We start from the raw sequence: 24,891 nt of genomic DNA, 5'->3' as shown, positions 1-24,891 counted from the left end.
GTGTGTGTGTGTTGCAGGGCAGAGAAGGAGTGGGGTGATGGCATCAGAGGTCTGTCTCTCAGCGCTGCTCGCTTTGCCCTGCTCAGACTGGAGGAGGGAGCCCCTCACACTAAAAACTGGAGGTACTCACACACACACACACGCACACACACACACACACCAAACACACACACATAGATACACACGTGTACACACATACCAGACACACACACACACATACCAAACACATCACACATATGCACACACAGACACACACACACACACACACACACACACACACACACAATGCATTCACTCATGACTCACATACTTTGACGCAAACGTGTTCACAAATAGACATAATATTTGCCCTCCGGAGGAAACTGTACACCACCTCACACACACGCACAGACATGCAGACACACTAACACACAGACAAGCTGACACACACACACACACACACACACACACACACTAACACACACTCACATGTTGTCCCATTATGTCCCTGTGTGTGTGTGTGTGTGTGTGTGTGTGTGTCAGGCCTCAGCTGCTGGTGCTGTTGAAGCTGGACGAGGATGCGCACGTCAAGTCCCCGCGGCTGCTGACGTTCGCCGCCCAGCTGAAGGCGGGGAAGGGCCTGACCATCGTGGGCACCGTGCTCTCCGGAAACTTCCTGCACAGCTATGGCGAGGCGCTGGCCGCCGAGCAGGTCTGTCTCTGGGTCCTTTTGAGTGTGTGTGTGTGTGTGTGTGTGTGTGTGTGTGTCTGTGTATATGTGTGTGTGTCTGTCTGTCTGTCTGTCTGTCTGTCTCTTTCTTTCTCTCTCACTCTCTGTCTGTCTCTCTGTCTGTCGGTCTGTCATTCTCTCTCTCTCTTTGTCTCTCTGTCTTTCTTTCTCTCTGTCAGTTTTTGCATGTCTGTCTGTCAGTCTTTTCTCCCTCTAGCTCTTTCTCCCTCTTTCATTTCATCTGTCTTTCTTCCATTTTCTCTCTTCGTCCTCCGGTCCCTGTTCTCTGTAATCTCTAAATAAAGCTGAAGTAGTCGTCACTCCATTCACTGCCATATTTCCCTCAGGACGGAATAAAGCCTCTGAATGAATGAACACTCAGAGAACAACTTAACGCTTAAGCTGTAAATGGCTAAACTTTGACGTGTCTGGTTCTTCACATTCGGTGTGTGTGTGTGTGTGTGTGTGTGTTCGTGTCTGCCTGGTTCAGAGTGAGTAGTCAGACAGTCACACACAGACACACACACACACACACACAGACATGGAGGCAGTTTGGCCTAAGGCCAAAGTCTGGAGTCCCTCATTATTTTGCCCTCTGTGATGTTTGTCCTGTCTCTCTTTCTGAACTTTCTGTCTCATACATTTGCACTCTCTCTTTCTCTCTTTCTACATCTCTATCTCTTTCACTCTATCTATCCATCTCTCCCTCACTCCATCTCTGTCTCACTCTATCTATCTATCGATCTATCGATCTATCTATCGATCTATCTATCTATCTGTCTGTCCTCCCCATTGTCTTGTTCTTGGACTCTGTATTTTCATTCTCTTGTGATTTCTTTTTTCTGCCTTTTCATGTTTCTCTCTCTCTCTCTCACCGTATTTTCTTCCTCCCTCTGTTCCAATCATACAGCACATGTTTACACTCACAAATATGATTGAAATTCAAACATAGAAAATGTTTTTACTACAAACTAAGCTAATAAACAGGTAAAACACAGTAGTAAATTATTAAAATGTTATCTTATTCAAACAAATGATGGTACTGTAGATCAATAACAATAATATTAACTTAATGGAAGTCCCTAAAGCACTGTCAAGTCAATGGTTATCTGTCGATATGCTCTCTCTGGCGTCAGCCATGGAAGACACAACAAGCTTTTAAAATAACATTAATATGAATTATTGTATATTGATAACATGCAATATTAACAAAACAATTAACATTAAATGAAATTGACTCACACACTCACACTCTCCACTCCTCCCTTTTCCTCTCTCTATCCCTCGCTCCCTCCCTCTCTCCCTCTCTCCCTCCCTCTGTCCGCCGGCCAGACTCTGAAGCACCTGATGGAGAAGGAGCGGGTGAAGGGCTTCTGCCAGTGCATCGTGGCACAGAAGCCTCGCGAGGGCATCAGCCACATGATCCAGTCCAGCGGGCTGGGCGGCATGAAGCCCAACACGGTGGTCATGGGCTGGCCCCTCGCCTGGAGGCAGAGCGAGGACCCGCAGTCCTGGAAGACCTTCATCAGTGAGTCACGTCCGAACGCAGTAAATCACGTGTAATAAGGGCTGAGAAGCAAGAGGCCGTAAGTGACATTTTGGTCAAAATTGAGTTATACATATCACCTGAAAGCTCTTGATGAGCTCTTTCTAACTGACAAAATTATAGAAGTAAAATATTTATAAATGTAAAGTTATTGAACAGAAACCCAAGGTCTTTAACTGTGACCCTATAGAAGCAGTTCGATTTGTTTGGGCTTTCCTGTAAAGTTGGTGAAATGTCACTTACGCCCTCTTGCTTCCCAGCCCTTGAGTATTATGTAAACAAATTCGATTTCAAACAAATTTGATTTCTATGCGCTTATTAGGAGTTTGGATGCACATCTGAGGCGTTTCCTGCAGGGCTCGATGCTAACTTTTGGAAGTGGTCAAAAGTGGTTGTCAGCTTGGCAACTAGGCATGTGCGTTGGTTCCCGTTCGTAACAATTTGGTAATCAACCAGTAGTGTTGAGCCCTGGTTTCCAGTCAGGATTTCTTATTGTGATTAAAATTCACATTAACAAGTTGGATGGAATCTTGTTTAGTGAGTAACAGCAAGGAGAGAGGGAGGAGAGAGGGAGAAGAGAGAGAGGAGAGAGGGAGAAGATAGAGAGGAGAGAGGGAGGAGAAGGATGGAGGATAAGAAAAGAGAGGAGCCATGAAGGCCAGAGGAGAGAGGGAGGAGAGAGGGGGGAGAGAGAGGAGAGAGGGAGGAGAAGGATGGAGGATAAGAAAAGAGAGGAGCCATGAAGGCCAGAAGAGAGAGGGAGGAGAGAGGGGGGGAGAGAGGAGAGAGGGAGGAGAAGGATGGAGGATAAGAAAAGAGAGGAGCCATGAAGGCCAACTCAGTGGTTAGGCCCTGACCCCACATCTGGCAGCAGCACAAAGGCCGCAGCATGGCCTAGATCCCCATCCAGATCCGTGATTAAGAGATGCCTGATGGAAATCCCTCTTCTGACGGCGGTCCCATTCTTTATCTCATTTCCTCTTCTTGACCTCTCTCTTCTCACTCTATCCCTTCCTTCATCACTTTTCTCCTCTCCCCCTCTTTTTTCCCTTTCTCTCTTTCCTCCTTTCATCTTCCTCTTCCCCTCTCCCTCCCTTTACTCCCCCCTTTTTCTTCTCTCTACCTCTCTTCTTCTTTTCTCTATCTCTCTCTCTCTCTCTCTCTCTCTCTCTCTCTCTCTCTCTCTCTTTCCTTCACTCTTCCTTTTTCTCTCCTTTAACCTCCCCCCTTTGCCCTCCCTTCCCCCCCCCCCCCCTCTCTCCCTCTCTCTCCCCCTCTCTCTCTGTCCCCCTCTTCTCTCAGACACGGTGCGGGTGACGACGGCGGCCCACCTGGCTCTGCTGGTGCCCAAGAACATCTGCCTGTTCCCCACCAGCAGCGAGCCCTGCACCGAAGGCACCATCGACGTCTGGTGGATCGTCCACGACGGGGGCATGCTCATGCTGCTGCCCTTCCTGCTGCACCAGCACAAGGTGTGCGTGTGTGTGTGTGTGTGCGTGTGCGTGTGCGTGTGCGTGTGCGTGTGCGTGTGCGTGTGCGTGTGCGTGTGCGTGTGCGTGTGCGCGTGCGTGTGTGTGCGTGCACAAGTCACCAGCACAAGGTGTGTGTGTGTGTCTGCACAAGGCACTAGCACAAGGTGTGACCCTTTGTGCTCAATGGCATATTGAAAAAATCTACAATAAACAAACATGTTGAAAAATGTTGTGTTTTGACTCTTAAACCCGGTGAAGATTCAACACATTAGCACTCATTCCCGTTGTCCACGCCGCTTAAAAAAATTTCGGACATGTCGTGACGGGATGTCAACTTTGTGTGTGTGTGTGTGTGTGTGTGTGTGTGTGTGTGTGTGTGTGTGTGTGTGTGCGTGTGTGCTATCAGGTGTGGCGTAAGTGTGCCATGCGGATCTTCACAGTGGCTCAGATGGAGGACAACTCCATTCAGATGAAGAAGGACTTGGCCACCTTCCTCTACCAGCTGCGGATAGAGGCCGAGGTGGAGGTGGTGGAAATGGTAAGACACACACACTCTCACACACACACACACACACACATACACACACACACACACACATACACACACACACACACACACATGCATATGCAGGCAGATACATATACTGCACACACACGCACACACACACTCTCACACACACACTGCAGACACATTTTCTCCTATGCTGATCTCACATACTCCACTGAGACCTTCATCCTGCTGCACTCACATTCACAGGAATTTCTGTGACCTTAAGGGCCTGTGTCCACCAATCACGTTTTTTGTGCCGACGTTCAGCAGCGTTCACAGTGTCTCAGCGAATTTGGTGGAAATAAGCCCTCGGTGCTGACTGTTTTCCCCCCGCAGCGCTCAGATCACTGAAATTTGAAATCTGTTCAACTTTTACAGCAGCGCTGGGCTCGTCAATGTCACTTCTCTCGCGATGACCGTAACCTACAGTAGCAACAATAAACACTTGACCGAAGCGCTCTGAAAATGAGGTTGAGGGTGCGTGATTGGTGGACACAGGCCCGTAATGTAGACTATTTAGATTATTACCTTACATTCTTTTAATTACTCCACTCTGTCCATTCAGCTCGTAATCACTATGCCATGGAAATGGCTATGAAGTATGAATAATGATGGATAGAAAAGCTACAGTAGGAATTAAGATCTGCGTCTCCACTGGAGTATTTGAATGTTGAATGAGCAGTGACACTGTCAAGTAGTTGAAGGAAATCTCACAAACTCTCTTTCCCCTCTCCACTTTCATGCTCTCTCTCTCTCTCTCTCTCTCTCTCTCTCTCTCTCTCTCTCTCTCTCTTTGCTCTTTCTATCCTTCTCTCATTCTCACCCCCTTTGCCTCTGCTCCACCTCCTCATTTCTCTCCCTGTTTTATTTTCTTGAATTCTTTTCCTCTCTTCCCTCTGCACCCCTGCCTCTACCCATTTTAACTCCCTTTCTTCTGTCATCCACCTCTTTTCTTCCTCTTCCATTCTGCATTCTCTCTCTCTCCTCCTTCTCTATTATCCCTCTCTTTCCCTCTCCCCCGCCCCCCTCCCTCCCTCCCTCTTCTCTGTTCCCTCCATCCCTGCAGCATGACAGTGACATCAGTGCGTACACGTACGAGCGAACTCTGATGATGGAGCAGCGCTCCCAGATGCTCCGGCAAATGCGTCTCTCCAAGTCCGACCGCGAGAAGGAGGTGAGGAAGCCCTCTCCGCCTGTGTGTGTGTGTGTGTGTGTGTGTGTGTGTGTGTGTGAGAGAGAGAGAGATTGATTGATTTGTGCTATTTGTGGGTGTGGCGGCAGCAGTGCTAAATCTGAAGACGTACTGTAGAGTTGACCATTGTGTGATGGACGCCCTCTGCTGTAAGCTTTTGGTACGGGACTGCTGGTCTGCATTATTCATCCAGCAGATTGAGAGAGAAAGGGAGATTGATTGATTAATTAAATGTCCTTTCCGTCCCTGTTCCACACGCACACACACACACACACACACACACACACACACACACACACACAGCGAGGAGGGCGCTGGAGCCTTGATGAAGTAAGTGCATAGTCTCCCAGTAGCCTGTGCACTAGCGTACCATACTGAGTGTTTGTCTTACGGAGCAAGTATGTGTTTGTGTTTGTGTGTAGGTATGTGTGTGATGAATGTGTGTATCTGTATGCTTTGGTTGACCATATGAAATACTTTTCAGGGTAAGAGCAGGCTTAACTCAGTCTCTTTTTTTTTTTTTTTTGCTGCTGGGCCAAGCTTACATGTGGTCCAGAAAAATCGAAAATTAAAATGAATGTGTGAATATCAATATAGATGAATATAAATCAAAATATTGATACATGCAAAGTGTGGTCTTTCCTCCTCTTCTGACCACACGAAAGACAAACTGCCGTTCACAACCTGTAGGCTACCCCAGTGCTGTGTTGTGGTCAGTGATGGTGTATATGTCCACCCCGTAGGTGTATATTTCTCCCAGACCGATGACAGAGGCAGTCAACACCAACCCCCGCAACTACAGCAAGAGACAGGTAGAACGAGAGAGGAAGATAGGAGGAGGAGGAGGGGAGAGCTGAAGAAAGGAATACAGTGAGATTTTGAAAGAACAGGAAAAAAAAGAGAGGAGAGAAGGAGGCAGACAGTAGCTGTCGTGGACCTACTGTAGGTAGTGGAATATTGTCACAAATTGCTCATTCATCCTGTGTGTGTGTGTGTGTGTGTGTGTGTGGATGTGTGTGTGTATGGATGTGTGTGTGTATGGATGTGTGTGTGTGTGTGTGTGTCTGTGTGTGTGTGTGTGTGTGTGTGTACCTGCAGGCTCAGCTGGTGAAAGACCGCAACTCCATGCTGCGCCTGACCAGCATCGGCTCCGACGACGACGACGACACGGACGGAGGCTCGGGCGGAGCGGGAGCGACCGCAGCATCGGGAGGAGGAGGAGGCGGAGGCGGAGGAGGAGGAGGAGGCGGTGGCCATGGTGACCGCAGCGAGAAGAGCGAGCGGAGCGGAGGAGGAGGAGGAGGAGGAGGAGGAGGAGGAGGAGGAGGAGGAGGAGGGGGGTCGGGTGCGGAGAACCAGCGGGTGCACATGACCTGGACCAAAGAGAGGGCGCAGCGGGTCATGCACATGCAGACGCAGGCGTACACACACTCGGGCTGCAGCACGCCAGAGGGCTTCAGAGACATGCTCAGCATCAGGCCGTGAGTTTACGCACACGCACGCACACACACGCGCATGCACACACACACACGCACGTACACACACACACGTGCACACACACACACTCGGGCTGCAGCACGCCAGAGGGCTTCAGAGACATGCTCAGCATCAGGCCGTGAGTTTACGCACACACACACACACACACGCGCATGCACACACACACACGCACGTACACACACACACGTGCACACACATACACTCGGGCTGCAGCACGCCAGAGGGCTTCAGAGACATGCTCAGCATCAGGCCGTGAGTTTACACACGCACGCACACACACACACACACACACACAGATAGAGAGAGAGGGCTTCAGAGACATGCTCAGCATCAGGCCGTGAGTTTACACACACACACACACACACACACACACACACACACACACACACACAGATGGAGAGAGAGGGCTTCAGAGACATGCTCAGCATCAGGCCGTGAGTTTACACACGCACACACACACACACACACACACACACACACACACACACACACACACACACACAGATGGAGAGAGAGGGCTTCAGAGACATGCTCAGCATCAGGCCGTGAGTTTACACACGCACACACACACACACACACACACACACACAGAAGGAGAGAGAGGGCTTCAGAGACATGCTCAGCATTAGTCTAAAAAAGGTTTACAGCGGTCTGCCGGCTTGGGACATGACTAGGGCCCAATCCCATTTCTGCCTTTAACCCTGTCACTTCCTACCTGTCCCAATTCGTTTTGGACTGAGTAGTAGGCTGAAGTGTCAGGGCTACATTGACCTTCAAATGAAGATTTTTCAAGACCACACTTCACAAAATCACACAGCTCTGATTTCTCTGACACTCCACTCCAGCATTGTAAACATCACCATTAATCAATAACAGCCCATCTGTTTTTAGTTTAGTCAATATCATTCTGTATTGCGAACTCAACTCAAGCTCAAACTAAATTTCAATTGTAACTTCTGGTTATTACAACTTGTTACCAGTTTTTATGCCCATCTGTTACACATTAGTTAAATGTGTTGTTTATTAATAAATATAACATTTGGTCACTAATTGTTCCTCCAGGGACCAGTCCAATGTACGGCGCATGCATACGGCGGTGAAGCTCAACGAGGTCATCGTCAACAAGTCCCATGATGCTCGGCTGGTCCTGCTCAACATGCCCGGTCCGCCCAGAAACCCAGACGGAGATGAAAACTGTATCCTTCACCAAATCTTCTCCATCAAATTTGTATTAATTCCAGTTTTTTCAATACTGCTATTTCAACGTGTTCGTTAGGTGTATATAAGGCTGTGTCTGCATTAAGCCGAGTAAATAGAATTGCGTATATTTTAAGTGAAAGCGATCTTCATCCACATAATAGCTTTTGTATATTTATTCAAAGGTTTTGCGTCCACACTGGAACACTTACAAGCGTTTGTTGTTGTTGGTGTCTGTAACGTCACGGCAACCACATGTTATTGTTTCCAAAGCTGTACGTTTACCCTGTATACACTACAATGGGAACCCAATGTTTTTAGATTCATCCACCTCCACCATCCAGAGATCTTTTTTTTTTTTTAAATAGATTAAAAAAACATTGTGTTCAGTGTTTTAATGTGGATATGAACTGGACCTTAGTAGCCATCTTTCTATTTGTCTATATCCATCTCAATATATTATTATATGTTATAATGGTGATGATGTTCTCTTTGTACAAACTGGTGAACACCCCTGCCCTGTTGGTAGCTACAGGCTCTTAGTTGCTAATTATGAAGTTGGTCAATAATCCTTGACTGATCCATTCAGACATGGAGTTTTTGGAGGTGCTCACGGAAGGGCTGGAACGTGTCCTATTGGTCAGGGGAGGAGGAAGTGAGGTCATCACCATCTACTCCTGATTGAACAGCAAGAGGAAAATGTTCAAAATATGTTTTTTTTGCCAACAGTGAGGGAGTGAAAGGGAGGTATTGCTAGCAGGGGATGCCCCCTCCCCCCCTCCAAACAATCCAAAACCCCAACCTTCAGTATGGACATTAATTGGCCATTGTTATTGCAACTCCCGCCAGCTAGTATATGATAACTTTTTGGCCATTGTTTCCGTCTCCTTCTGCCAGTCCTTGTTAGACCACTCGAGAACGTTTAAAAAGCCAATCCACATCCCATTCCAATTCACCCCCTCAAAAACAAGCAGTGTCTGAGTGCTATGTGCTTTGTCGACCTGTGCGTGTGGATGTGTGTGTGGTGGAGAATGTATAGGCCCAGGAGTGTATCATCAAAAGTCGTTGACTGAAAGTGAGATTGAAGATCGAAAGGAAAATCAGGGACCAGTTGTGAGCTGACAGACAAGACAACACAAGATGGATAGTGTGTGTGTGTGTGTGTGTGTTTGTGTGTGTGTGTGCGTGTGTGTGACTGTATGTGTGTGTGTGTGTCTGTGTGTGTGTCTGTGTGTGTGGTATCTGGAGTGCGGTGTCGTGGACCAATGTTTAAACCACACAAAACACAGTGGAACAGACTTTGTGTTCCATTGGATTGACTCAGGAGTAGCTTCAGTAGGTTTGATATTGGACCTGGCGTGACCATATGTGTGTGTGTGGGTGGGAGGTGTGTTTGAGCTAGTTTGCAGGTAGTAGTATATGTCAAGCCATCATGTCAGCTCTGTGCACATGTGTGGTCATCAAGAAGAAGAAGTGTGTGTGTGTGTGTGTGTGTGTGTGTGTGTGTGTGTGTGTGTGTGTGTGTGTGTGTGTGTGTGTGTGTGTGTGTGTGTGTGTGTGTGTGTGTGTGTGTGTGTGTGTGTGTGTGTGTGTGTGTGTGTGTGTGTGAGAGAGAGAGAGAGAGAGCGCGTTATGTGTGTGTTGCCCAAAAGGGGGCAGAAGGGGCAAATTTCCTTTTTGAAAAGGGTAACAGTGTTGTAGCAATATAGATCTGGCCTTGTTGCACATTGGACCACTATAGAGAGGACCATCACGAAGCATGCCGTTTCAATGATGTTAAGTGTTCAAACTGTGGTCTGCAAAGAGTGTGTGAGAGTGAGAGTGAGAGTGAGAGTGAGAGTGAGAGTGAGAGAGATAGAGAGTGAGAGAGAGAGTGAGAGAGTGAGAGTGAGAGAGAGAGAGAGAGAGAGAATGATAGTGTAATTGCTTGTATAATCCATAATGGGCGAAGTTATTTGTAAGCTGTTTTTTTCTTCGCTTGACACTTTTGCGGTCCTGTGCTGTCCAATCCACCACCAAAACTATACCTCCTTTGCCATCGTCTCCTGGTGTCTCCTGCTGTGTATGTGTGTGTGTGTGTGTGGGCGCGCACGTGTGTGTGTGCATGCGTGTGTATCAGCTGCCTACAGCAACGCTTGTGAACTCAACTCAACAGAGGAGTGGGAAGGAGACATTTTATTCCACTAACCTTCTTGTCTCAGTGTTGTTCATTTCATGTGCAGGGATTGTATTTGTTTCTGTTTCTTGGCTTGTATATACACAAAGATGTCCCAGGTTTTATCTTTTTTTTTTAATGCCATCAGTTGAATATTGACAACTGCTTGAGAACTGGGAATAAACCAATTTTGTGAAGAAATCAAAAGGTTTAATTGTCGATTCATTTAATCTGTTTGTACACGCACAGAGTTTTGGGTGAATGTTCAAAGACTTCCCGAAACCCAAAAAGAAAAATCTCTTCCTGTGTCTATCTTTCCACTAGCCTAGTAATCTAGACGCCCCTAGCGGCAGCAAATGTAATTTGGCTGGCGGGGCAGTCTAGGCACGATCCATTGAGCCAGGGAGCTGAGAACCCCCAGCACCAGCGCTCCAATCACAGCGTGTATAGAGTCGGTGGGTGGGCTTAACATAATGGTGACTGACATGCGACCAGAAGTTGCGACGGTAACGCATCCTGTTATTTGAAAACAAGAAGATGATTCGTTAAGCGTTATCCTATTGCGTGGAGAGGGAAGGTTACGCATCCTGCTACTTGAAAACAAGAAGATGATTCGTTTAGCGTTATCCTATTGCGGGGAGGGAATTTGAAAGACAACTGTTTATCCCACCCCTCCGATTGCGCCCTGTCTACGGTGAGTGTCCAGACCCTACATCTTGATGTGGGTCTGGCTCGTCAGGCTATCTTTCCACACGTCTGAAAGGAAAACTCGGGTCATTCTTCACTTCACTCTTCTCGAAAACGGAAAACCAAATCATAGATGCCCCCCCAGAGTGTAACACTGGAGCTTCCTGGCCACAGCAACTCGAACTAGGTAGCACCGATTGTTTTCGTTTTTTTTTTCCTCCGTACCTACAGTAGATCTACTCGGTGACCTTGAGAAACAGATCTATATGAATAATGGCCAGAGTTCTCCTTTAAGTATAATGTCATGACACATTGCAGTTCTCCTTGAATTATTATGACATGACACATTTCAGTTCTCCTTTAATTGTTATGTCATGACACAATGCAAGTTCTCCTTTAAGTATAATGTCATGTAATGTCATGACACATTACAAATTCAGACACTTTTATCCAGAGCAACTCAGCCATAGGCTATTTGCTTTAACTTCACACAATGGTGTTGTTTAGGGGATGTCCGTGTCCCTAATAGCTTTATTTCACAATTTAATATAGTCATGGATTTGAAGAGAGATTTAGGGGTGGGTTTGATAAGGCACTTAAGTGTGTGTGTGTGTGTGTGTGTGAGAGAGAGAGAGAGAGAGAGAGTGAGAGAGAGATTATCACTCATCAGCACATTTGCTGGATTTTGCAAAACATGATGGCTGAGATGAGATTGCAATCTGAGGCTGTACCTTTAAGAGACATCACTGGAACTGCAAGGTGGCACCTGTGTGTTTTAATCCTCTTTGATATAAGGCCTAATCTCAGTGTGGGTGTACCAGGGGGATTGCTTTTTGGACAAGAGTGTCCTGAGAGTCAGCTCTAAGAAAATAAGCTGGCATCGAGGGACTGTTGATGAACATTGTCATCATTTTGAAGAGTGTTTATAATATATATATATATATGTATATATATAAAGTGTATTCCATTTTCAAGTTCCATATCTTGTCAGGGGTGAGAATGGTATAGAGTGCATTATTGTTATATTAACATAAATTACTTTTTCTTAACTTTAACAACTTTTGTTATAACAACTTTTACCCTGTTGACTGGTTGATACTTGGTTATTGAAAAATGCTTTGGTCTTGCGAGAAAATGTGAGAAGACCAAAGCACCACAAAAACAGCAAGTAGCCTAGGCCTAGTTCTACCTGCATGGTCAAATTGATAGCCAGACTACAAAAATTCACAGAAAAGGCCTATTATGGATACTTTTCAAATGAACAGCATTTAGTTTATTTGTAATGCAATATTTGCTAGGCAAAAGCCATACTTTCTGCCAGGTAATGTCCTGGATTCCCCCATTGATGTAATTCTCCTTCTGCATTGAACAATCTGGCGAATGTGTTTGTTGACACATTTTCTCTAACACATGCATCAATCCCATCCAAAGAAGTTCTCATCGAGAATAGGTTGTACGTCACTTCCGTTAGAAAACACAACCCGGAAACTCCTGCCATGTTGTGATTTTTTTACGAGAACCGCTTTGGTCGGAGAAGTGGTGAGACAGAACTCAAGTCAATCAGGGCGAGTATGGAGGTAAGAAGAAAAGCGTGGGGAGTTATTAAATAGAGGTCTTTCATCTGTGGTTTATTCAAAACACCAAACGTTTTGGTCCGTACCGTACCTTTCAGAGGTGTACTCGCTGTGAAGTTTAACACTCAAACAATCCTGACCACACTGAAAGCTAGCTAGCCAGCCTGGTTAGCTGGCCTTAATACCCCAACTTCCTTATTATTGCAGCTAGTTAGCTTGCGAATTGTCCATATCCATACTGTTCATATTGCTTTATTATCAGCACATTACACATTCAACTTAAGTTTTTAGACAAATACTGGTAGTTGGCTGAACCTTTCGTGAAGTGAAATTGCTAGCTGCTTGTGTAGCTAGCATAGGAGCAGTGCATTGTGAAACTGCTGTAACGTTAAGTTAGTCAGGATAGCACGCTAATAACAGGAAAACACAGCTGACTCTTTAGCTAGCTCTTTAGTTTCATTGTCCCTGTAATCACATGTCACCCCTACAGAAACCTTTTATTCTCTCCTGTCCTTTCTCCCTATCAACGCTCTGCTTTCGATTATCAGGCCAGTGACATTATATCAGCTTACCTCACTATAAGGTGTCACATTAGCTGTTTGGCCATTTCGTTGGGGGTCGATCAACAGCTGACAGTCACATTAACGTTTACCGAAACTCGCATTGATATGAGCGAGAGTGCCATTGTTGTCTCTGTCAAGTGACATGTGTTCTGTAGTACATTTTGCATAGGATCTGCCGAAACGCCATTGAGGTCCACGTTTGTTTTCAGAAACAGTGTAAAGTATTCTGAAAGCTGGTAGGGGATACATGGGTAGGTAATGTTACTTTTAGTGTGTTCCCCACTCCTTTGCATGTTCTCCTCTAATCAACCAAATACACACGTTTCGTATTTCAGGGGGCGGTATGTGCTCCCTGCCAGGCCTTGAATGGACTGAACCACAACAATGAAAGGACAGGGGGGTCGGAAAGTCGGTGATCAAGTGTGTTTTTCGAGCGTCAAGCTGATACCCTTGTGTGATTTATATTGATGTATTCTTTTTTTTATCCACTGCTAATGTGTTAGGTACTATACGGTCGCGTTGTGGGGCCAAAGTAATTGGCAAGCGTGCCCCCCCGAGGACGTTACTAAGCCCACATCCATAGCACGTCTACACGGACTCGATTGAGACGCCTCGGGCAGTTGCTACTACTACGGCTGAGAAACCTTTGGGATTCGACTGGACTGATAGCCCATGGCTTTTTTTAAATTCTGCATGCCAGTGTAGTTGGGGAATAGTTTTGCAATTTTGTACACTGGCAGATAATTCAAAGCAAGCTCTTCATTTTCCGTCTCGGGTGAACGCCAGTTTATGCACGGGGGTTTTGCTGTAAACCCGATTTTCCATGTGGATGTCATTCAATTTGACTAGGCTGCGGTGGTAACGTTAGTCGCTTCAGCTTTACCGATACTCATTGGCATGTCTTCATATTGGTGTTTGATACCTCATTTCCATACATGTGGGATGGGTTTCGGGGTTGTGCGATAGTAAGAGGACCTCGACCTCGACCCCCCTATAACGGGATTCGATCAAGGTAGCTATCAGGCTAGCGAATCGAGCTAACCTTACTGCAGTGTGCGTCAGGCATGGTTGTGAGGGAAAACTTAACGGGTGGGACAGGTTATTTTTGGTGCAACTGAGGCCTTGGTCATGCTTGATGCTAAGCAAAACCATGTGTGTCATTTGATAATGTCGCGTCACAAAGTGTACAGCCAAGTCAACTACCACTGCCGATAAAACAAATCTGTCAACGTTGCACCGTCGACCCACTCTGGACAATGTCAGTCACCTCCTGGATGCACGAATGACTGGATTTTTGATTCAAGTGCGAGCTGTAATGGACAGATACACTCTCTTTTTACACATGTAACGTTATCAAAATCCCTCTCAGGTCCACGCAAGTCCTTTTTTTCAGTAAGCGCCTGTAACGACATGGACCTGAATTTTTACGCGGACCTTTCGGATGACACCGGACAACCCGGCGACCCCGAGTTCCTTGACTCGCAGCCTTTTAACGGATTTGACGTCGGCAGTAAGGTGACGCCACGGAGCCTCCGTGCAAGGGCATGCCACTGGTTTTGAGTGTCACTCAGTATTTTGCATTCGTGCTGTTCCACGTAGAATGATTTTTTAACCATGTCTTTTATATACAAGTTGGGAGACACTTGACTAAAGACTGTTTAAACGATTCAGCAGCTTGTTGTCTTGGCCTCTCCTTAGCCTATTGTGCATGTCAACAGCAACAAACCTCTCTAACCCCTTAAGTGGTTGCCCTAATTTCACTCTAACTTGATGATGAAACTTTCCATTGTCACAGTTGACATTTGTGTTTGTTGCATTTGCAGTTTCCAGGAGGGGGTGACAACTACCTGGCCATCACCGGAGAGGGCCATCATCCCTTCCTCTCCTCCTCTGAGGTAAGGCCACGCTCTGGGCAGTGTTGTTTGCTATCTCCCGCCACAGGGTTTGCTCCACAATAAGTTAACGAAGTCGCACAAATGATGTAGAATGAAATGCACCCTGATTTTATTGTGGAAATAACCCGATTATTGATAATTTGTCATATGAGTAGACATGACATTTTACAACCAACCATACTCGCAGAGGAATTGCACAAAGGTGGCATAAAGATTATTGATTTGTATCGCTTCATGCCTATTATAATAAATTATGTTGTAACTTGTTGCCAAGCTATCATGTTGCCAGTTTGTAGTTGTGTGTATATTAAAACGACTAATGTGGATGTTGATCCTTAATATCTAAACCTGTATGACTTTTAACAAAAAAGCTGTATTGTGTGGCCACATAATATCCAGCGCTTGTAAGTTATAATGTTATGTGCAAGAAATATCTAATGGCATCTAATAACATCCATTTCATCTCTTCTCTCCCTCCCTTACCCTCCCTCTCCCCATTCCATTTTCTCTTTTCTTCTGTTTCTCTCTTTCTCTCCCTCTGTCTCCTCTCCTCTCCTCTCCTTTTTCTCCTTTCTTCTGTCGCTAAAAACAGTCCCTCTCTCTCTCTCACCTGCAGACATTCCACACTCCCAGCCTGGGCGATGAGGAGTTTGAAATCCCGCCCATCTCGCTCGACCCGGACACGGCGCTGGGCGTGTCCGACTTTGGCGAGCTGTCGGACGGCGGCGCCGGCAACGCGGTGGTCGGGGGCGACGATCCCTCGTTCGCCTCCACCTTCGTCAGCAACCCCTCGCAGGGCCTGGAGCACCTTACCCTCGGGGTGATGGGGCAGCAAAGTGGTGGCACACTGCTGGGGTCTACCCTGGGCATGGTGAGCTGGGGAGTGGCATCTAAAGGGGGCCTGACCAACATCTATAGGGGGCCAACATCTATAGGGGGTCTGGTCAACATCTAAAGGGGGTCTGGCCAACATCTATAGGGGACCAACATCTATAGGGGGTCTGGCCAACATCTATAGGGGGCCAACATCTATAGGGGACCAATATCTATAGGGGGTCTGGCCAACATCTATAGGCCTGGCCAACATCTAAAGGGGGCCTGACCAACATCTATAGGGGGCCAACATCTATAGGCCTGGCCAACATTTATAGGGGGTCTGGCCAACATCTATAGGCATCTATTGGGGGCCGAGGCCACCATCTGTAGGGAGTGGGATATCTATAGATACATAGATAGATAGATAGATAGATAGATACAGTAGGTAGATAGATAGATAGATAGATAAACACTTCCCAAGGGGAAATTCAAGAGGGGGAGGAGGCCTGTAAGGATAAGATAAGATAAGGAGGAGGCCTGTAGGAGGCCCGGGCCAACATCTGATTGATAGAGAAACGTGTCCATGCAAAGATCTTCCACAGACTAATTCAAGTGCTGAAGAGAATAATATAAATTTGAAAGGCTTCTCCATTCTGACTTGGGAAATCTAGACCATCAGTTTTGTTTTGGTTGACTTGACCTGCGTCAGTGCAACTTGTCTGGAAATAGTTGAGGAGTACTCTGCCATAACACTCACCATTTGCCATTTATCCTTGTATGCGTCATTGGCTAAAAATGCTGTTGAAGTTGAAATTGTTTTTGGAAAGATGGGAAGGCACTGACAGACTTATATGTAAGATCAAGAAAACTACACCAAAATCGGCCATCTTTTGATGAGATGTATTGTTTTTCCAACTAGGTAGAGGCAAGGTTATGGAGCGTGAACTTCATGTTTTTATTTCCCAAACTCTTTAACTTTGTTTTGCTAACATGTCTCCTCCCACTCTAGGACCTTGGCCACTCGATTGGCTCCCAGTTCAGTAGCTCCTCACCCGTGACCATAGACGTCATGAGCGACATGAACCACGGGCTCCTTGGACACAACCAGCTGACCACAATAGACCAATCAGAGCTCAGTGCGCAGCTGGGGCTCAGCCTTGGGGGCGGGACCATCATGCCCCGCTCGCAGTCACCTGACCAGCCCCTCTCAGCCAATGCCTCGCCAGCGGAGTCGCTCCAAGATGACGACATGGATGACTTCCGGCGGGTGAGTGTGTTTGCTCTGAAGTTCGCCTTGAAAAATGACCCAAAGTGTAGGCTGGGTAAACCCTGCCTGATCTGCCGGCGAATCGGATTTCGCCCTGCAGTTCAGCCTGGAAACCTGCACATCTATCTCTCCTGCTTCTTGTCACCATCTCCTGGGTCCAGTCACAAACTAGCTTATCCAAAACTGGCGCACCCGAATCGCTATCCCAAAGCTTACAGAGTCATTTGAACTATGCCCATTGATCACGCCTCTTGTGCGATACAAATAAAGCGCAGAGTCCCCTTCTTCCCTCAATCTTGAATGAGCTTAGTATGGTGATAGCCAGACTACCCAAAGTGACCATTATTGCCCATTCAAGGAGATCCGCGTTCCATCTTTGCCCATATAAGGAGATTCGGGTTCCATCTTTGCCCATATAAGGAGAGCCAGATCTCCTTCCATCTCTCTTTCACTACTGTTCATAACTTCCTTTCTTTATTCCTCCTTCTCATCTGACTCCTCCTCTTCCTCTTCCTCCTGCAGAGCGTTTTGGTCGACTCTCCAGTGTCACTCTCGGTCTCCCCGGCGGTCATCTCGCTGAGCCCCTCGCTTTCGGACTCGCCCTCGGGCTCGGCCGCCTCCAGCGGGCTCCCGACCCTGGCGCGCCGCGGCGGGATGGGCACCGGGGCAGGAGCCGGGGGCAAGAAGGGCAAGAAGAAGAAGGACCCCAACGAGCCGGTGAAGCCGGTGTCGGCCTACGCGCTCTTCTTCCGGGACACGCAGGCGGCCATCAAGGGCCAGAACCCCAACGCGTCGTTCGGGGAGGTGTCCAAGATCGTGGCCTCCATGTGGGACAGTCTGGGAGAGGAACAGAAGCAGGTGGGTGAACACACACACACACACACACATACACATGCACACACACTCATACATTATGAGACATACCCGTGCATACACACACACACACACACATGAACACACACACCATCTATGAGAGATGAATCCATACACATGTGCACACCAGCACACGCGCACACACACACACACACACAGACACACTATCAGAGATACACCTACACATATACAAACACACACACAAACAAACAAACTGAGTTGCATATATGCTTATCAGCTAGTACTCGTCACAGTCCAAAAGGATGACCCAATTTTCAACAGTAAGTCAACCCAACAGTAAATTAATTCAGTCTGTTGCCTTTTTGAGTTTTTAGTTTACCAAAGATGTTTATGCTGTGTGAGCTATCTTGTGAGCTCCTTTTTTTTTGTTTTTGACCTGTTTTGTCTCCATTCTACAGGTATACAAGAGGAAAACAGAAACTGCTAAAAAAGAGTACCTCAAAGCACTGGCAGCTTACCGAGCCAATCAACTTTCTCAAGTGAGTGATTGGCCAATCCAGTGATGCCTCTGATTAGCAGTCTGTGGTTGTCTGTGAGCTGTGGCTTTTATTAAGCTTTAATAATACAGGAACTTTGACATCTTAAACATTCTAGTTTCGTGAGACACAGATATTAAAAAAAATGTTCATGCTTCACTTTCACAACCTCTCATGGATCTCACTGCATCTAAGCTTAAATGCTTTGGCCAAAGGTGTGGTGTCTGCCAAATAGCAATGACCCTAACCATAACCATAACATCTCCTGGATCTACATGCTCAACAGCATAGTAGAACAGGCTCAAAGGCAAACTGCTGTGCTGTGCGAGTGAGAGACAACCTTGTTTGCACTTTGCACCTCTGCACATCAATGAAGGTTACCGTGCCTCAATTCTTTGGTTAGACGTAGCCTACAGTCCTCAATGAAGCTCTACAACTCTTTTAAGACTTCATTCTTCATTTAGATGTATACACCTCTTTTAAAACTTCAATCTTCATTTAGGTTTATACACCTTTATCACCAAATGACTTTATATCTGTTTGTTTTTCACTTAATGTGACTCTTGACTGTGTTTTGTGTGTGACGCTGCGACTCTCAGCCCACCATCGAGGTGTTGGACAGCGCGCCGTCTCCGCCTCCCGCCGCCCCGGAGCCCTCGCCTCCTCCGTCGGCCCCCACCCGCTCCGCCCGCATCCCCCACCACGCGCCCGACAACAACACCATCACCAACATCTGCACCTCCAACATCATCCTGGACCTGCCGCAGGTCACGACCCGCTCGCGCACGGGTGCCCACAAACCAACTCCCGCGCCCGCCCCCGCCCCCGCACCTACTACTGCCACCACCTCCACCCCTCCTCCAGCCGTTAACAAGATAATCATCTCTAGGCAGGCGCTGGTGATGGCGGCTGGGTCACCGGGGGCGACGGCGGGCGCCCGGCTACCGCCTCCGCTCCAGCAGATGCAGCAGAAGTCCACGCCGCCGCCCCCGCGCCTACAGCAGGCGCCGCCCCCTCTGCAGGCCAAGCCCCGGGCGCCGGCGGGCACCTCCGCGTCCTCGTCTTCCTCCTCGATGGCGACGGCGCCCCCGCCGCCGCTCCAGATCAAGATCGTGCCGGCCTCGCTGCAGACGGACACGCCCATCATCGTGTCGGCGGGGGAGGGCGCCGGCAGCGCTTCCGTTTCCTCGCCGCCGCCGCCGCGCTCGGGTTCGCCCACCCCCGCCATGGCAGTGGAGATGGCGCAGCCCGCCGCCATAGTGACTGCTTGTTCGCCCTCTGCGGCCGAAGAGGTTGGAGAGTCAGAAGAAGGGGTGAGGAGCATGAAAGGGAGAATGAAGAGTGTGAATGGGGGGATGGAGTGTGTGTATATGGGGTTTGGGATGTGAATAGAAAGGGGGACTAATTGTATAAATGGGTAAAGTTGTGGCTGAGAGCATTCAACGTAATTTCCTGACTATTAACCGAGATTTATACATTGATGTTGCAAAACGCATTCAGTTATGAAGTTAATACACAGGAGCGAGCCATACTTACACGATTTTGATTTATTATAAAGTGAGGTTTCATAAACTTTCATGCAAGGGTGCACTGTTGTGCTTTTTGTAATTTGCATAAACCACTGTCCAGTGGTTACTGTAGAATAGATGAATTTGACTAATCAAGGGAAGATGGGTTGGGAGTGCGGGGGGAATTAATTTTAGTAGTTTGATAACCTTACTTTTGTATACTTCAATGTATAAATTGGACCAAATTATATTTCATATATCATTTATCACATACATTGTATGAAAGAAGGAATGTACTTGCAAAAACCTTTCGCACACCTCACTGGTAGGTGCGTAGGAGATGACCAAGGCAGGTCACAGATAGGAACATAGAAAAAAATCCTGCACACTGACCATTTCGCAGGTTACTTCTTTTATTGGCAACGTTTCGGTCCTAGATATTTATTCAGTTTAGTTATAGGTTAATACACAGGAGCTAGCCATACCTACACATATGTATGTTAGTCATCAATCCGATTTTGATTTAAATCTTACCTGATGAAGGTCTAGGACTGAAACCTGCGAAATGGTCAGTGTGTGGGGTTTTATTCTATGAGTGAAGGAATGAAATGTGTCCGTGACTCCGTGCGTGCCATGTGTGTGTCTGTCAGATGGAGGTTGAGTTGAGCGTGTCCCCTGGTCCGGACATGGCAGCCCCAGGGACGGCCAGCGTGTGTGTGAGGGCGGGCTGTAACAACCCACCAGTGGAGAGCAAAGACTGGGACCGCGAGTATTGCAGCAACGAGTGTGTAGCCACTCACTGCAGGTGAGCATACACACACTCACTCACTCACTCACTCACTCACTCACTCACACTCAATCTAACACATACACATACATAATTATTTCTCAATTGAGCGCACAATATAAACAAATTGTGAGCTCTATTTTGGAGATCATCTGACAAAGTCAGTCAGTATAAATCCGTTCTTAAGACGTAGGCATTTATTCATTTGTAAAAAAACTAAAACAAACTAAAAAAAAACAATTTCTGTCATAAACCGGACCCAAGCAGTATCGTATTCTGAAATTGCTTGCCTTCCATAAGAAGCAAAGGACAAATAGATAGACAGATACAAGGGGAAATTCAAGGGGTGGTCTACATGTGAACAGCATTGATTTCCCTCAGCTGTGGGGTATACTACGAATCTCAATTAGTGGGTTAGCGAGGTATGTTGTGCTCAAAGCCAGGGTATGCTGTCATACGAAAGTGGATTTGTTTTAGCGTCGCTGTATCACCATGGTATCTTATACTCGCAACCAAACCTGGTTGGGAGCAGGTTATGTGCTAAGTTATAGCTCAAATCGTGAAAAACTACCGGCCTCTGGCCAATTCTAACCAATCCATTATCTTGATAAACGAAGTTATCTCACGTGTGCTAATCTGTCATACTTCGAACAGGTTCAGCCACGCCTCTGCAAACATTTTGAAACTCGAAGGGGCTTTTAACTATGTTGTGCGTGCAAATATGTCACTACTATGGACGTGCACACCATGCAATATTTGATGACCATCGATTTTTTGATGTTATGGGTTAGACACTAAAAAAGACCACCCTAGATTTCTCTGCCGCTCATAAATGCGGAAGTAATCGTTGGTTAACCTAGGCTGTCTTGTGCGTCTCCACGTTTCCCGATTGGTCAAAGTCACCCCAACCACGAGAACGCGCACAGATCTGAGCTGAAAGCCTAGTTTGATAAATTCATCCTTGAGTGAGTTTCGTAGTACCACTCAACTCTGATTGCGACTTTCGTTTTTAGCAATCCAGGTTATCCAAAGAAAACCTGGTTATGTTCAACGAGATTCGTAGTACCCGTAATTTCCCGACTATTAGCCGCGGCCTATATAATGATTTTGCTAAATTTCTTCAGCTATGAGGTTAATACAGGGGGGCATTTAATATGGTGTTAATATGGTTTTGTTTCTTTTAACTTGCATAAAACACTGTCCTGCGGCTTATACACAATGCGGCTTATATGCGGGAAATTACTGTATACCCCACTGGTTGGTAACTTGTGTTTTTGTTTCTTTTTTTTCTCCGTCAGGGATGTGTTCATGGCCTGGTGTGCCATTCGTGGACAAAACTCCACCACTGTGACATAGGTACCGGCGGCTGGACTGTGTGTGTGTGTGTGTGTGTGTGTGTGTGTGAGAGAGAGAGTATGGGTTTGCTTTTGGGTTTGGGTTTGGGTGGGTCCTGAATGGGTCCTGAATGAACCAGGCTCACATGATCCACACTGGTCCTCTGCAATCTGCATTTACCTGCATTTGGGAAGACACAGCGAGAATTTTGCCACGCTGTGGACGAAGGAGTGGTCAGGACAGATGTTAAAAGATAATCAATATTTTCTATTTTGTGAAATTTATGTTTTATTTTCTGGTGCTGTTGTCATTATGCATTTCAAAACAGACACACACACACACACACGCACACACACACACACACACACACATACACACACACACACTCCATCTCACCCTCACATGTGCATCAATTTACAAACTTGTTTTTTCGCTACCTACTTGATCCATAACAAAGAAAAGCCAATAGGAAATGGGTGACTGTAGATTTTAGTAACAACTTATTTGCTTGAAGGAGTAAGTGTGTAAAATGAATGAGTGAGGGAATGAATGGATGGGTGGATGGATGGATAGATAGATTGATTAGTGGATGGATGATGGATATGTAGAGTAGACTGTCTGAAACTTTTTTGTCTTAGGGATGAGCAAAATGTTTTAACAACATTTGTGTGGCAGAATGTCCTCAGTTACATCATTCTATGGAGCTGGATTTTACTTTCAGGCTTGTTTTTTTTTGAAGAAGAAGAAGAAGAAGAAGAAATCCATTTTGTGGTGGATTTGACTATATGGAAAAAGAACACACTTTTAAATCAAACACATTTAAATGTCTACAGTACATACAGTTACGTCACGGCAGCATACCAGTGTACTTGTGAATGCATCAGCATTTTTTAAAGGGAGGCATGGACAATTAAGCTATTTTGTACCTTTTTGAAGTGACATCCTTCATCACTGTACATGAACCAGATACCATGATACATGTATATTTTTAAATGAGGAAAAAAAGAAACAAACACTCAAATATTTTTAGCAATGTTGTAATGGATCCTGTTTGCCAGGAAAGAAATAATTTTCATTAACCCGGTGTCCTTTGCTGGGGAAAAGGAAACTTTTGGAGTCACGTCTATTGCAAGGAACCTGCAAGTGACACTTCCTGACATGCTCACAGAGCTAACTTTTCCTTACTCCTGACTTTTGAATGGATTTAACAGAAGAGCGGGAATTACATCTCAACACGTTCCCAAATTAATAAATTAAAAAAAAGTCTATGATCAAAAGCTACTGTTTTTGGTGGGGTTTATTTCAAAATGCATCTGTTTTCAGTAACCTCTCAAAAATGATTGTACGAATGTAATCTGTTAAAGGAATTTATTTATTTAGTGTTTTTGGGGGATCAATGACAAACTACATTACAGATCTACAGTTCAGGTGGGAATTGGCAAAAATGCTATTGCGATATTTTGGCCACAATACGATATTATTGCGATTCTTAAAGAAGACATATAATGGATGAATTGAGTATTGCACTGTGTTCTCTGATGTTAAAATAGTATATATTCAACTTTGGTTTGAAAAAATAAACTAAATTGCAATTTTACAAGACTAATTAAAACCATATATTTAGGTTGGGTATTGAAATGGTCCGTTTGACTAAATGGCGCCCTCTTTTGGCAACCCCAATTGGATTTCAATGGCTTTGCGATGTCTGACATCACAAGCAAGTAGTTTTGCTGAATCGCCCATTTTTTTGTGTCTATTTCTAAGTTCAAGATTTTCATATGAAGGAGGGCACAACCATGCCTCATGTTCATAATAGCTCTTTGTTTATGCACATCCTCTCATAATTCATGAAAACAATGATTTCCATTCTATGTCACCTTTAACATTTTGCAATACAACAAGTTTCGATTCTGTGATCTATTGCTATTCATGTCTCCCATATTACAAAAAGGAATCGAATCGATTTTTTCCCCCACCAGTCAGCATGAAGGGCAAGGGTCTAGCTGCCAGTCGTCAATAACATGTTCAGATATTTATCTTGAGTAAGATCAGATATCAGTTGATTGGATATAATAGGCCCTCCACACAAACGGATAGTTTGACATCTAAAGCCTACCTTACACTGACAAGATTTGGGAAAGATTCTTGAAAGATTGTAGTCTTTTGAGTAAAAGACTGCAATATTTAAAAGACTACAATCTTTCAAGAATCTTTCTCAAATCTTGTTAGTGTAAGGTAGGCTTAAGTCGCCTATACCTTACACTGACAGACTTTGACAATATTTGGGAAAGATTATGGAAAGATTGTAGTCTTTGAGTAAAGCTTAAGGGGCATTAGTTAAAAGACTACAATCTTTCAAGAATCTTTCCCAAATCTTGTCAAAGTCTGTCAGTGTAAGGTAGGCTTAAGTCCCCTACGACATCAGCTTTAGAGTCAGCCTAACTGTAGAGCTCAGAGACAACTAAGGTCACTTGTTTTCCTCAGTGTTTTAAATAGGCCTTATGGTTGATTAGGCTTATATCCCTTGCCTGCAGCTGAATTGTGAACTACATTTGACCAGCAATAAAATATCCTGACTGGAAACTTTACAAATTCAAATAAAATGTTCTAGGATTGATGGAAAATGTACAGGTTATTTGCATTAAGTGCTTGCTATACAAACGATCCTAAAGGAATCCAATCAGATTTTGGAACCAGTAGGATTTGCAATCATATATTACAATCCTATATAGGATTCATAAATTCCTATTAGAATCTGATTCGAATCCTAC

At 45.8% G+C, this 24,891-nt stretch overlaps 2 protein-coding genes across 5 annotated transcripts in view; both read left to right on the top strand.

Annotated features, from left to right (window-relative positions):
• LOC134060566 (solute carrier family 12 member 6-like) overlaps positions 1-10,525 on the top strand; it is a 35,845-nt gene extending 25,320 nt beyond the window's left edge. Inside the window, exons 17-26 of the mRNA XM_062517303.1 lie at positions 18-122; positions 523-691; positions 2,042-2,237; positions 3,558-3,727; positions 4,134-4,265; positions 5,344-5,451; positions 6,568-6,646; positions 6,788-6,950; positions 8,029-8,162; positions 8,753-10,525. Of these exons, the coding sequence (XP_062373287.1) occupies positions 18-122; positions 523-691; positions 2,042-2,237; positions 3,558-3,727; positions 4,134-4,265; positions 5,344-5,451; positions 6,568-6,646; positions 6,788-6,950; positions 8,029-8,162; positions 8,753-8,844 (1,348 nt within the window). The 3' untranslated portion in view covers positions 8,845-10,525. The remainder of the gene's footprint in view (positions 1-17; positions 123-522; positions 692-2,041; positions 2,238-3,557; positions 3,728-4,133; positions 4,266-5,343; positions 5,452-6,567; positions 6,647-6,787; positions 6,951-8,028; positions 8,163-8,752) is intronic.
• Positions 10,526-12,498: 1,973 nt separating this feature from the next.
• tox4b (TOX high mobility group box family member 4 b) lies at positions 12,499-23,807 on the top strand. Of its 4 annotated transcripts, none has more exons than XM_062517302.1 (9): positions 12,499-12,582; positions 14,966-15,037; positions 15,654-15,908; positions 16,863-17,120; positions 17,643-17,978; positions 18,413-18,493; positions 19,090-19,803; positions 20,649-20,803; positions 22,084-23,806. In XM_062517302.1, the coding sequence occupies exons 1-9, from the start codon at positions 12,577-12,579 to the stop codon at positions 22,139-22,141; spliced, it is 1,935 nt and encodes a 644-aa protein (XP_062373286.1). In that variant the 5' UTR covers positions 12,499-12,576; the 3' UTR covers positions 22,142-23,806. The 4 variants fall into 4 exon arrangements, with proteins under 4 accessions (XP_062373286.1, XP_062373285.1, XP_062373284.1 ...); XM_062517301.1 differs by having other exon boundaries at positions 15,630-15,908; XM_062517300.1 differs by lacking the exon at positions 12,499-12,582 and adding an exon at positions 14,498-14,657 and having other exon boundaries at positions 22,084-23,807.
• The last annotated feature ends 1,084 nt before the right edge of the window (positions 23,808-24,891 follow it).

The sequence above is a fragment of the Sardina pilchardus genome, chromosome 16 (genome assembly GCF_963854185.1).
Source record: "Sardina pilchardus chromosome 16, fSarPil1.1, whole genome shotgun sequence".
NCBI lineage: Eukaryota > Metazoa > Chordata > Actinopteri > Clupeiformes > Clupeidae > Sardina > Sardina pilchardus.
Note: the sequence above shows the minus strand (reverse complement) of the source record. Positions and strands in the feature narration are given on the sequence as shown.